Source organism: Leptinotarsa decemlineata, unplaced genomic scaffold, assembly GCF_025532065.1.
Source record: "Leptinotarsa decemlineata unplaced genomic scaffold, Ldec_3_MD MMD2_P_RNA_scaffold_2, whole genome shotgun sequence".
NCBI lineage: Eukaryota > Metazoa > Arthropoda > Insecta > Coleoptera > Chrysomelidae > Leptinotarsa > Leptinotarsa decemlineata.
The window spans coordinates 1,803,952-1,816,868 of record NW_027412529.1 but is presented as its reverse complement, the minus strand read 5'-3'; the positions used below and the strand labels follow the sequence as shown (position 1 = coordinate 1,816,868).

The window sequence follows — 12,917 nt, the reverse complement described above, 5'->3', positions numbered from 1 at the left end:
TTCATTGTGATGTCCAATGTCGTTTGTAAGTATTCTGAAGTTGTTCATTGACAATTCAAGTTTATTTATAAGTTTATTTTTAAACCAGTATCTATCAGAAGGGAATATTTTGTGTATTTATCGATAACTGAATTTTGAATGGTACCAAGTTAACTCAATTTATAAAGATTTCTCAAAGGCGTTTGACGAGAATTAATCATATTGTATTGCTTCGAAAATTCGAAAACTAGAATCCTTTGGCTTTGGGGGTAGTGTTTTTAATTGGATTGACAGCTTCCTTACAGTTACAATTGAAGCCTGTTCTGGTGTTTCCCAGGGAAGTCTCACCATCTAGACCCCCTTGCCCCCATGTTATCAAAAATAAGCAAAGCAAAGACCCCCAGTTCCCCAATAGCGCTTACGTAATGCTAGAACGGCCCCAAACATTTCTCAAAAATATAAAAATATGATAGAACTGACCGATCTTGATAAAAATCCATTATAACGTTCTCAAAAAAAATTTAATGTGGAATTTCCAAGACATGTGTCGCGGTTTTGAAAACTGCCAATTAGATATCTCATGTGTTTTTTTATTTTCTCAATAAGGGGTGATCTAGAAATTTGCTAAACCTGTATAAAGTTCTTCATTATAATTTTTATTTTTTTCAGATTGTGGATAGTCCCCAAAAAATTATTGAACAACCCCGATTTCCTCCAAAAATTTTACTGTGAATTGTGAATGTATCTTAAAATATAGGCACATAAATTAGTCATATTTCAAATAAACTTCTATTTTAAAATGTCCGCACATACACTGAATATTGAATGTTTTAAAAAAATTACCCTAATTCCCCAAAAAAATTCCGCCGTTAACATTTGCAGTACTCACTTGAGGCGCAGCGAAAAAAAAAACTCAAATATTTTTTTTATTAACCTGTTTGCAACTAGTCAGCATGAAAAGCTCTCAAAACAGGTCAACGTCGTCCTGTGAAAAAGTAGCAAAGAAACGTTCACGTTCGCCAACTCCTTTCCGCAATAATTTCATAGCCGTTATGAACAAGTAACTCTCCCGCCCCGTCCCGCCCTTCAGTTAGCCTGGACCTCCTTGGGGGGCATAAGGGGCTCGACGTTCGTCTGCCCCTCCACGCATTTCCACAGGCCGTAAGTCTTGCCGACCGTCGTCTGCCATAACCTCAAAGTGCCGTCCTCGGAACCGGAAGCGTACAGCTCACCGTCCGGCGAAAATTTGATGCAGTGCACAGGGCCGAAGTGGCCCTTGAACGACTCGATTTCCGTGCCCGTCGTGTAATCGAATTTGTAGACTTTCAGGTCTTCTCCGCCAGCGACGAAGATGCTCTTGTCGGGGTGGAGCGACGCCGAACTGACGGTCGAGGGGACTGAGAATTCGCGGATTTTCGTCAAGGTTTGGGCTTCCAGGAAGGCGACGCGATTGGAGTAGGCCACCGTCAGGACTGAGCCGTCTTTCGATATCTCCATGCTGTTCGGGCTCGAGCTGAAGTCGACTTTTTGCACCTCCTGAAAAAGTGTCTCATTCATATACAGAAAACAGATTCAACAGAGGGGAAGAATTCAATTCTATTGACATGTGTTTCTTGCTCAAAAATTTATATTGGTCAAACGAGAAGAACCTTTTTACAACGAATAAAAGAACGTATGAATATTTTCTTTATTGTGAAGACCAATTTTACATTTGCAAAACATCTTTTGGCGGAGAGGTACAAGTTCAACCACGAATATAACTTATTACATTTGGAATAGAAAGGGAATGCTTAAAAATTAAAATATTTATGAATTCGGGAAATTTTCAATTGAAACGAATTCTACCCCTCTGTTTTATTATGTGGAAATTAATTTATTACCTGTACATTTAATGAGTTGGTAATATTTTTTTGAATTTCCAATAAGTTTATATCTGAACTCTGGTAAAATAATTAGTTATTAGGAAGGTATTTCTTTTGTAGTGGTAAAATTATGAGTCAATAATTAAATACAATATCATATTATTCAAACTGATTCATTATACTATTCTTTATAATCAACTAGTTAATTACTTCGATTAGAACAAAATCCTGAGTCCTCGGCAGTATGGTTTTAGGAAAAATATGTCCACTTTGGATGCTATAAAGTCATTAACTCGTGCTATAAAAACCAGTTTTGAAAGAAACGAAAAATTTTTGGGAACCTTCATAGACCTAAGTGCAGCTTTTGGTTGCGTTGATCATGACATACTACTGAGGAAAATGGAGTACTACGAAATAAGAGGAGTGGCACTCAAACTAATCAAATCCTACTTCATATCCAATCGATTTCAGGTGTTTGCATTGAAAATCAGAGAAGCGCTGATCAAACAGTATGTGGAGGAGTTCCCCAGTGAACAACATTGGGCCCTCTTCTCTTTATTATTTATATTAACGATTTGCCAAATATGTTCACCTCAAATATCGAGACAATTATGTATGCTGATGACACCACATTTGGCATCAGTATTAATAAAGGGGAGTGTCCGGCTACAATCCTTAGGGAAATTATGGAAGAAGCAAAAACCTGGTTTTCGACAAACAAGCTCATACTAAATGAAAAAAAAACCAAAAGTCTCATTTTCGAATCCAGAATATCCTACAACGTAGAAAACGACCTAGACATGCTGCACACTAAATTTCTGGGTGTAGATGTAGATGTCTGGCTACTATGGAACGTACTATCGATATTAATATCTTATTTTAATTATTGACCTTTATTTTAATGTTTCTGATTGTTTTGGTTTTTAAGCCTGTTTTGTCAACATATACAATTTTTTATCACAGACTTTTACCATAAACTTGTTGAAGTGTGCTTGAGCCATATTAATATCTTGTTATAAATTCTTGACCTTTATGTTAATGTTTCAGATTGTTTAAGTTCTTAACCTAAACTTTTAAGACAATAAAGCATTTCTGACACTCTGACATACATATATATCGAGTGGTCCAGCGAAAAGTATGCACCTTGCTTTTCTCTTTTTTTTGTAACTTAACGCAAAAATGCTCGGACAGGTCAATTTTGCTTCTGAGGGGGACACATTTTAGATGTATTTTTCTATCTGTGCCTTCAACCCCTAGCGAGGGTGGGTAACAACCCTAAAATTTTAAATGGAAAGTGGGGTCGAGTGATATATCATTTGAAAGGTCACAAAATTCGCTTTCCAATGATACCTAATTTGTTGTATTTACTTGAATAGTTATAAAAAAAAGCAAGAACATTTACTCAATATTTTTGGTGTTAATGAAAATGCGGATGAAACGGCATTTTTATCACTTCTACATTCCTCAATTTCTCTCGTGCGTTTTTTTGGTTCAAATAACAACAGCAGATAAGTGTACAAAAAGAATTTAGGCAAACGTTTTTGAAATTATTTCAACTTTACTGTAAAAATGGTTTATTCCATTCCTGAACGAGTCGAAATTGTTAAACTTTATTATCAACGTAATAGTTGTGCTAGACTTACTGCTCGCCTCTTTAATAACAGTCATCCCGGGAAAAATGTGAATGATTCGTACGTTGCCAAGTTAGTCCAAAAGTTTGTCGATACCGGATCTGTCTGTAATGTGAAACACCAGCCACGGAAACCGATCAGAAATGAAGCAGTGGAAGTTGCTGTTTTGGGACATGTTGAATTGGATCATACTCAAAGTACCCGTCATCTTGCTAAAGCCTCAGGTGTCACCCGTTCGTCCATAATACGGATATTAAAAGCCTATAAATTTCATCCGTACAAAATTAAATTAGTACAGGAACTCAATGAAGATGATCCTGACAGAAGGCTGCAATTTTGTGAACAACTGAGCCAGCAATTGATGATCCGCACCTATCATTCAACACGTGCTTTTCCGATGAGAGTACTTTTTTTTGAATGTAGCTGTGAATAGGCATAATTGCCGTTACTGGGATGACAGTAACCCACACTTATTCCGAGAGGTCCATACCCAGTACCCTCAAAAAATCAATGTCTGGTGTGGCATATTAGGTAGTCATATCGTAGGGCCACTTTTTATTCCTGGGAATTCAACTGGTGAGGACTACCTGAACATGCTTGAAGATACAATTGATCCTGTCATAACAGAAATAATTGAAAATGACCAAAATCATAATGATGATCAGCTTCATTTCCAGCAAGATGGAGCACCTCCTCACATGTTGCTCCGGTAAGAGAGTTTTTAGATGACTGGTTTCCTGGACGGTGGATTGGAAGGAGAGGCCCCATCGAATGGCCTGCCAGATCACCTGATTTATCGCTTTTAGACTTTTTCCTTTGGGGACACTTGAAAAATAAATGTTTTGCTACGCAGCCCAAGTCCGTAGAAGATCTTCGCCAACGAATTAGAGGAGAGTGCAGAAGTATAACACCTGATATGCTACAGAATGTTAGGAATAGATTTGAACAAAATCTGTATTATTGTATGGAAGCAAATGGGTCACATTTTCAGCACTTGCTGAAGTAGGATTTTACTAAGTCAATTACACATTTCAAAGTACTGGGTTATAGTTGTTTTTCTTCATAATACATACATGTTTGAGTGAAATACAACAAATTAGGTATCATTGGAAAGAAAATTTTGTGCCCTTTCAAATATATATCACTCGACCCCACTTTCCATTTAAAATTTTAGGGTTGTTACTCACCCTCGCTAGGGGGTTGAAAGCACAGGTAGAAAAGCAAAATTGACCTGTCCGAGCATTTTTGCGTTAAGTTACAAAAAAAGGAGAAAAGCAAGGTGCATACTTTTCGTTGGACCACTCTGTATACAATTTGCGATAGACTAAATAATGCCGTATTTGCTATTAGAAAAGTTAAACAATATATTAACCAATCCGCTGCAATAACTACTCATTATGCACTGTTCGAATCCATTATTAGATATGGCTTGTCTGTCTGGAGCTCGGCAGCTCAGAAGAGTGCTGTAAGATCTATTATAGGAGCTAATTTTGAAGACCAATTTTCAAAACGTTGAGAATAATGACACTTTACTCTCTGATAATTTTTGTAAAGTTACTATACGCCAAACAAAACATTAATAGTTACTCCGTTGTGTCCGATATACACAGTCACAATACTAGAAATAAAGATAATTTGATTATACCTCAAACCCGGTTACAAAGAATGGATGATACTATTGATATTAAAATGTACAATGCCCTACCTCTCACAGTACGTTCTCTGAACTTTACTAAATTCGAAAAACATTTAAAGACATTACTTACTGAAAATCCCCTATATGGTTTTAATGACTTTTTCCATTCATTCTCTGGACCATAGAGCAAAAATGCCTTGTATGTATGTACTGTATTATTATTTTTATTGCACAGTATCTTCTGAAGATTTTATATTTTACTTTCTGAGCATATGTTAATTTTATCGTATTTTGTGACATGTTCTAAAACTGTAGCTTTATTAGACAAGTCATAACTTCTAGATTATTAGGTATATCAAAATGATATTAGCTGTTGGGTAAATAGTAAATTATGGATAACAGTTTGTTTGTTCGTTTCCTAAACTACCATACCTCAATTGTGACTGTAGCAAAGAAAAACATAACATCTCAAGACGTAGTACTGAAAGTAATTGTTTCAAAAATTTCAATCTTGGTTGGGTATCCTCAGATTGTCTATAAAAGAATCAACCGAAAAATTCTCACCTTTCCCGTTGACCTGTCCCAAACTCTCAACGTTTTATCATCCGCACAAGAAACTAAATGAGTGTCGTCTCGGAAAAAGAGAACGTGCCTTATTCCTGATGTGTGACCGCTAAAAACTTCTGGACCTACAATGAAGAAAGAAGAAATGTAATTGGAAGTTCTGTAATGTCAAAAAAATATATTATTATGTCAATTTCCAAATAAAACGACAATGATAATGATGATAGAAAATTAACAGAGTATTTGAAGTTAGTCAGCCATTTCAAAATTGTTAGATAGTTCAATGTTGGATCAACTGAACAGGAAAAGATAATCAACAAGACTTCTTTTAAAATGGAACGTATTTCAACGAGAAAAAAAAAATGATTCTGATTTCTCCAAGACAGTTGCTGTAGTAAAGATATTTTATTGACAAAACTCAGGCTCAGTGCTTCGACCCCTACTCTATACATTACATGTTCTGTCATTGAAAACTGCTAACATTATAGGTAGATACTTTAAATTCGCAGATGATACTGTTCTTGTATATAAAGGTAAAGAGTTGAAACAACTCGAAACACTAGTAGCTATTTAATTCCTATATGGGGTACAAGTGGACAGACATTATTCAAAAAAGTAAAAATACTTCAGAACAAAGTCCTTATTCAGGCTTGACTACGGAACCTCAGCTGATACTTTATACAGTGTAACCAAAATACTGCCTCTTCATGTTCTAGAAATCGAGCACGGTAAATTTGCATACAAGGTTCTACATGAACAAGTCAAATGTAATACCAACTTCACTTTTGTTTGAAGGTGATTGACAATGTTTCGTGATGAATTTCACTAGTTCGGACTTCCATTGTCTACTATATAAAATGATTTGAAATCCCTGAAATAAGTAACAAAGAATAATTAAAAAAGAATAGTCGAAAATAACAATTATATTAAGCAACAACATCGGTATACAGATGTTTCCCACTTAGTGTCGGTCCTCTTCACCAAAACGTCTAAGAATAGCAATTCATTGTGGATTTCCTTCTCCATTGTGAAAGTGATGCAAGGTCTCACGCTGTTGATGTGTTTCAGAAAGGCGTCTAGTTCGCATTGCCGAGCACAAGAAGCACACACAGCGAGGAGAAACCAGCAAATCAGGAATAGCAGAGCATGTTTGGACCCATCAACACAACATCGAGTGGTCCCAAGCTGAGATCTTGCACAGAGAGGAACATTGGTTCAGGAGAAAATTTAAGGAAGCCGCATACATGTTGTCCAACAACGTATTCAGCCAGGCCAGCGTAGATATACGAAACATATGGAAACCCATCATCAAACGAAAAATGACCAACTCCCGCCAAAACGGTCATCTCTCACGGAATCAGTGAAGCGGAAAATGGAAAGTAGAGAAAGTGAAAGTATTTCAACGACCTATAAAATAGTCATCTCTCAAGGAATCAGTCCAGTCATCACCCGAAGACGATTGTAGATACCAACAATCGAAACGTCGTGAACTAACGTGACTTGGAATCTCTACACTTTTTTATTTTTTATTATTTTCTTTTTTCATTCCTTTAATTTTTATTTATTCAATTATTATATTTTTACTTGTAGGTTATTTCACTATCATTTCATTTCAGGTTTATTGTTGCTTAATATAATTGTTATTTTCAACTATTCTTTTTTAATTATTTTTTTTTTACTTGTTTCAGGGATTTCAAATCATTTTATATAGTAGACAATGGAAGTCCGAACTAGTGAAATTCAACTTAACTTTTGTTAATCAGCTTTGGAATGCAATTATGTCTTTTTAGAACCTGTACGTACTAATATTGGCTTAAATAATCCCATTACACTATGCATGAAAACTTATAATTATCTTCCCAAGGAAATAACAGATAACCCTAATTTCAGTATCTCTAAGAATAAAATAAAGAGTTTTTATACTAGCATATTCAACGAAGGAACGGCTTAAATCTATTCAATTATCTGTATTGATTACGATTAAGTTTTTTATTTTATTCACATTTGTATTATGTACTATTCTCAAGTTAATCTTGATAATATTATTTTTTTGTACTGCATAAAGTATTAGTATATTGTTTTTAGCTAGTTTTCAGAGACCAGCATGTTGGTGCTGCTTTGGATAACTTTTTTTTTTGGATAGTGCTGCTATCTCAATTACTATTACAAATGTTTATTATATTTATCTGAATAAAGTTCTTAAAAAAACCTGATGATTTTGATTTCACCTAATATTTGTTAGGTCCATGGACATAAAAAAATTATTCGATTCTGCAAACTAACACCTACGACACAGATTGTGTTGAAGTCCCTAGATTTAAGGGCGAGCAGGTACACTCGAGACCAACATAAAACACGCTAATCCAACGTATGTAGCCCGAGAAATTTGAACCTTCGCAGTATTTTTTGAACAGCCCATGTATAGTCTATTTCCTTACGCAGCGGAGTAATGAATTATTTTCAAGTAGTATATGTAAATTTATTTCAAACAATCAATGTTGTTGTACGATTTGATTTGACAAATCTTCAACTTTAGTTCAGCGTTTCATTGTGTTAACCATAATCTATTGGTACAGAAGTTGGTCTTGTTAGGTCTTCCCAGTTTTATTACTCACTAGATAAGCGATCATCTCCAAAACAGGTCACAGGTAGTCAAGATTGAAAACTTTGAATCAGAACGAGTCTTGGTACCTTCTGGACTGCCTCGGGGCTCTCATTTGGGACCCCTGCTCTTTACCCTATTTATAAACGATGTTGGCAAGTCAATTCATTACTGTCAATTCTCGCTGTTTGGTGGTTTTGAATTTATTCTACGCCTGAGGTTCCAATTTTACATTTCATCGTAAAAAACAACCTTTTAAAGAAACAAGTCTCAACATATAAACTCACTAGCTTCCGGTTTGTTGAGATCGAATATCCTGACAAGTTTCTCGTTGCTTCCGGTAACCATCATTCCAGAATCTCTGGAGAAGTCCACGCTCTTGACGATGTGGTTGTGCTGGAATGAATGCAATACCTCTCCAGAGATGGCGTCCCAAACTTTGCCCGTAAAGTCTGCCGCTCCGCTGGCCGCCCTGGTAGCGTCAGCGTTCAGGGCTACGCCCCATACGGCCCCCTTGTGGCCCTCGAACGTGCCAATCCAGTCGCCCGTGTCACCTTGACGTAACATGGGTTTGCCATCTGAAAAAATAATACTCAATAACTATGGGTATATCATATTTGATATTTTTATAGCGTTTCATTTGTAATTTACCACCATCATCAGTGACAACAATCAAACAGTAAAACAATGTATTTTATGGGAAAGATGAAATCAATACAGAAAATCAAAGCTACATGGCAATCTACATTAAATGCTCGAACTGACGATCTCTTTGTTGAATGCACATAAGTTGTCGGTCCAGAAAATTTCTGTGGCAATTTTCTAGCATAATAGGTGTGATACTAATACATGCATCTCTAATTTTTTGTTTGAGATGGTCCATATCTGTACTTGGTGTTAAAAAAAAATTATCCTTTATGTATCCCAAGACAAAAAAAACTAAAGGAGTGAGATCTGGGGATCGAGCTGGCCAGTTGATTGATCTATTGCTTCCAATCCATTTCCTTGGGAATATTACATCTAAATGTTACCTTACTATTGCTGCATTATGGGGAGGAGGGCCATCCTGTTGAAGATATTATTTATATCACACCAGCATACAAAGTTAAGTAAGTAAGTAAGTAAGTAGTCTTTATTGAATAGGAATAATCCTAATATTCACAATACAAAGTTGTAATTCTATAATAAATGATTATTAAGTAAATACTATATAAAACATAATACAATGAATGAATCCATGTATGAATTTATAACAAAATACATTATTAACAATAAACAATAAATTTTTATGGAGTCAGAGGAGTTTGCTCTGATATAATAGCCTCATATTTAAAAGGAAGAAGCCAAGTAGTAGAACTGACAGATTCGCGGAGTGAAAAAATGAATTTAATCAGAGGGGTGCCTCAGGGTTCCATACTGGGCCCACTATTGTTCCTTATATATATTAACGATTTACCACATACCATGGGCCAAGTAAATATTAAAACAATAATGTATGCAGATGATGCAACGCTGAGTAAAACAGTTGATGAATTAAATTGCCCGCAACAAAGCCTGAATATAATCTTGGATAAAGCAAAATCTTGGTTTATACCAAACGAGTTAATATTGAACGAACAAAAAACAGAATATTTAATTTTTGAAATCAATAAATCGAATATAAACGAACAATCGGTGGTCAAGTTCTTGGGGGTAAATATAGATTCAAATTTAAGATGGTGAGAACATATAAATAATATGTGCAATAGACTTAGTAAGACAATTTATGCAATTAGAGTGATAAAAAAAGTTATAAACCAAAATGCAGCACTAATGACATATCATTCCCTTTTCCATTCAATTCTGAAATACGGGATTCTAAGCTGGAGTTCAGCATCTAAAACTCATCTAGACAAAGTATTTATTATTCAAAAAGCAGCCGTGAGAGCCATAACCTCGATGAAAACCCAGTGAAACCTGTCGTCCGTTATTTAAAGCTATGAAAATTATGACTCTATATTCAGTTATTGTATTTGAAAATCTGCTAAACATTAAGGAAAACTTAAATAAACATACCATGCACACAGACATACATCATTACAATACAAGACATAAAACAGATCTTGTACAGGAATTAAATAGATTGAAGAGAACTGATAATGTCGGTATCAGGCTATACAATTTACTACCACCTCAGTTTCGTCAATTACCAAGCAAAACATTCAAGAGTAAGTTAAAAAATATTTTGAGTACAAACCCTATTTATAACATTGATGAATTTTCTGATGTACTTGGGAGGTTAGAGACTTGTTCGAATTGATTGCCTAAAGTAGAAAGCTATATATAGCATGTGATAGTTACCAGATTATTAAGTTGGAAATTAAACTGACGTGATATCTTTCAATTGTAATGCTATTATTGTAATAAGGAATTTATGTTATCCTGTATTGACTATGTTTCCTAAAGACTAAATGAATATTGTTACAAGTCTATAAAGTCGATATTTTTAACTTGCGTGTTAATGTTAATGTTGTTTAATTACTCAATTTTAAGCTAATAACCTGTAATGTTTTTAATTTTAGACTATTTCAGATATACTTTATTGATGTATCGATAAACTGTATGTGTTTCTAAAGATTAAATAAAATTTATTATTATTATTATAACAAAGTAAGATTGAGATAATACAAATATCAAAACTATACAATAACTGACTCAATTCAGCTGAAAATCTATAATACAATATAACTACATTCATAACAATCACAGATATTTTGATAGTTTTTTCTTAAACGATACAAGTGTATCACATTTTTTAATTTCATTTGGAAGGGAATTATATTCAACTAAACCTCGTATGAAAAGTGAGTTCATTCCTTTTCTGGAATAAGCTCTATCCACATGAAAATTATTTGCACTTCTAGTACAGTATTCGCGGACCTCATGATTAAACTTGATGAATTGTTTGAAATAAGTTGGCATCAAATCTTTGACAATTTTAAAAATGAAGATCATTGCTGAGATAGTCAACCTTTTGGTTACTGATTGCCACTGTAAAGTCTCTTAACATATGGGTTATTGGAGTATATCTATTACATTTAAAAAAATCTAAAGCAGAACTATAAACGTTCAGGCCAGTCTCTATATACCTACCTACACAATAGGTGGAGCGAACATCATCACAAAATGTCACTCCATCTAGTGGACGAGGTACTAACCAACTGCATGTTTCGTGGTGTATTTCATCGGTTCGGACTTCCATTGTCTAATTTAATATATTTTTAATATTGTTTCATTTCATTTTTTAATTTTATTTTTTTGGTTATTGCTTGTGTGTTATTTCTTTGTAATTTCAGTTTTTTGTTCAATAAAATTGTTACTTTTCGGTTAATCTCTATAATTTTTTCAGTTTCAGGAATTTCAAATAAATTTATATTAAATTAGACAATGAAAGTCCGAACTGATGAATTACATACCTATTTCGCGAACTTTACATGTGAAACTGTATAGCCCCAAAAACTTAATGAAGCAGAATTATGCAGAAGGTAAGTTCTGATAACATTTTTCTTTTTAGTTTTACAAATTGTGAGAAAAAAATAATTTATGAATTTTCATCGAGCCGAAAATAAAGATAAAGCTTTAGAGATGGCGAAAGTCATTTGATCTTTTATTCATCTTGAAAGAAGTCAAAACTAAGATACAATCAAATTTTGCTGGTAAGTCACCACTAGAATGTTTCACTTACACGTGTAATATCAAGATTGGAATGCCTCATATAATTTATTGTTGGTGAAGAAACATGCATATATTTTCTTCATGTATTTGAATTATTCTCATTCTTGGACATTGGCTTGATAAGATATTTGAAAAAGGTTGATTTTTCAGGTGAGACTCATTTTAATGAAATGGGAAAGGTAACATAGAACCTCCCAGGGCCTGAGTCTGTATGTATACGTTTTTTACTGATAAAAACACGAGAATTATAATAAAACTATTGTCGAGAAATAAGTCGCAGTTGTTCAACTTCAAAATCTAATCTCATCAGATTACAAGGTAATCAAATTATTCATTGTAACAGGATTATTCAAATATGGCCTGATGGAAAAATAAAAAACAGGAAGATTCTTGAGACCGACCTTAGTCAGCGAATAATTTAGCATTCATGTCTTTCAGGTCAAACAACATGTAGCATTTTTATTATTTTAAATCAGGCCAAGGTGTAACAGTCTTGGACATCGAAGGTTAGTAATTGTAGCAATGTTACATTTACTTACCTTTACAAGCCGAAATTAGGTAGTATCCGCTGTCCGTAACTTCACTGAAATCTAGATGTACTACCGGACGAGTGTGGCCACTGCAAGTTAAAGGAGTTTGCCTCAAATTTGCCATTTTAACGAGAAAAAAAAATAAAAAATTATTTATCTTCAACAAAAACCAACTGATCGAGTACAACTCGCGAGAAGTACTAAACACTAGCACGGAATAAGATAAGACAGAATATCGGTGACATTGAACATTGACAATTAAGCATTTGGCATAGAACACGTATATTATACTGAGTGCAAGGTATAATCCAAATAAAAGCTTCCTCTAATCAAATACAAAAGTTGATTGCTTTGACTTCCTTTTCTACTTCTAGAAAAAAGAATGCTATATAGGTTTTA

At 34.4% G+C, this 12,917-nt stretch overlaps 1 protein-coding gene across 1 annotated transcript; it reads right to left on the bottom strand.

Annotated features, from left to right (window-relative positions):
* Nucleotides 1–614: 614 nt before the first annotated feature.
* wmd (serine-threonine kinase receptor-associated protein wmd) lies at nucleotides 615–12,733 on the bottom strand. Its single transcript, XM_023161580.2, has 4 exons — nucleotides 12,528–12,733; nucleotides 8,562–8,852; nucleotides 5,673–5,797; nucleotides 615–1,515 (listed from the first exon to the last, which is right to left on the bottom strand). The coding sequence occupies exons 1-4, from the start codon at nucleotides 12,640–12,642 to the stop codon at nucleotides 1,066–1,068; spliced, it is 981 nt and encodes a 326-aa protein (XP_023017348.1). The 5' UTR covers nucleotides 12,643–12,733; the 3' UTR covers nucleotides 615–1,065.
* Between the last annotated feature and the right edge of the window lie 184 nt (nucleotides 12,734–12,917).

Excerpts from the sequence above, each read along its gene's own strand:
- wmd (XM_023161580.2), bottom strand. The coding sequence starts at position 12,642 with ATGGCAAATTTGAGGCAAACTCCTTTAACTTGCAGTGGCCACACTCGT. Across the intron at positions 8,853-12,527 it reads CCTAATTTCGGCTTGTAAAG|ATGGCAAACCCATGTTACGT; the intron begins GTAAGTAAATGT and ends TTATTTTTTCAG. Across the intron at positions 1,516-5,672 it reads GGGACAGGTCAACGGGAAAG|GAGGTGCAAAAAGTCGACTT; the intron begins GTGAGAATTTTT and ends ACACTTTTTCAG.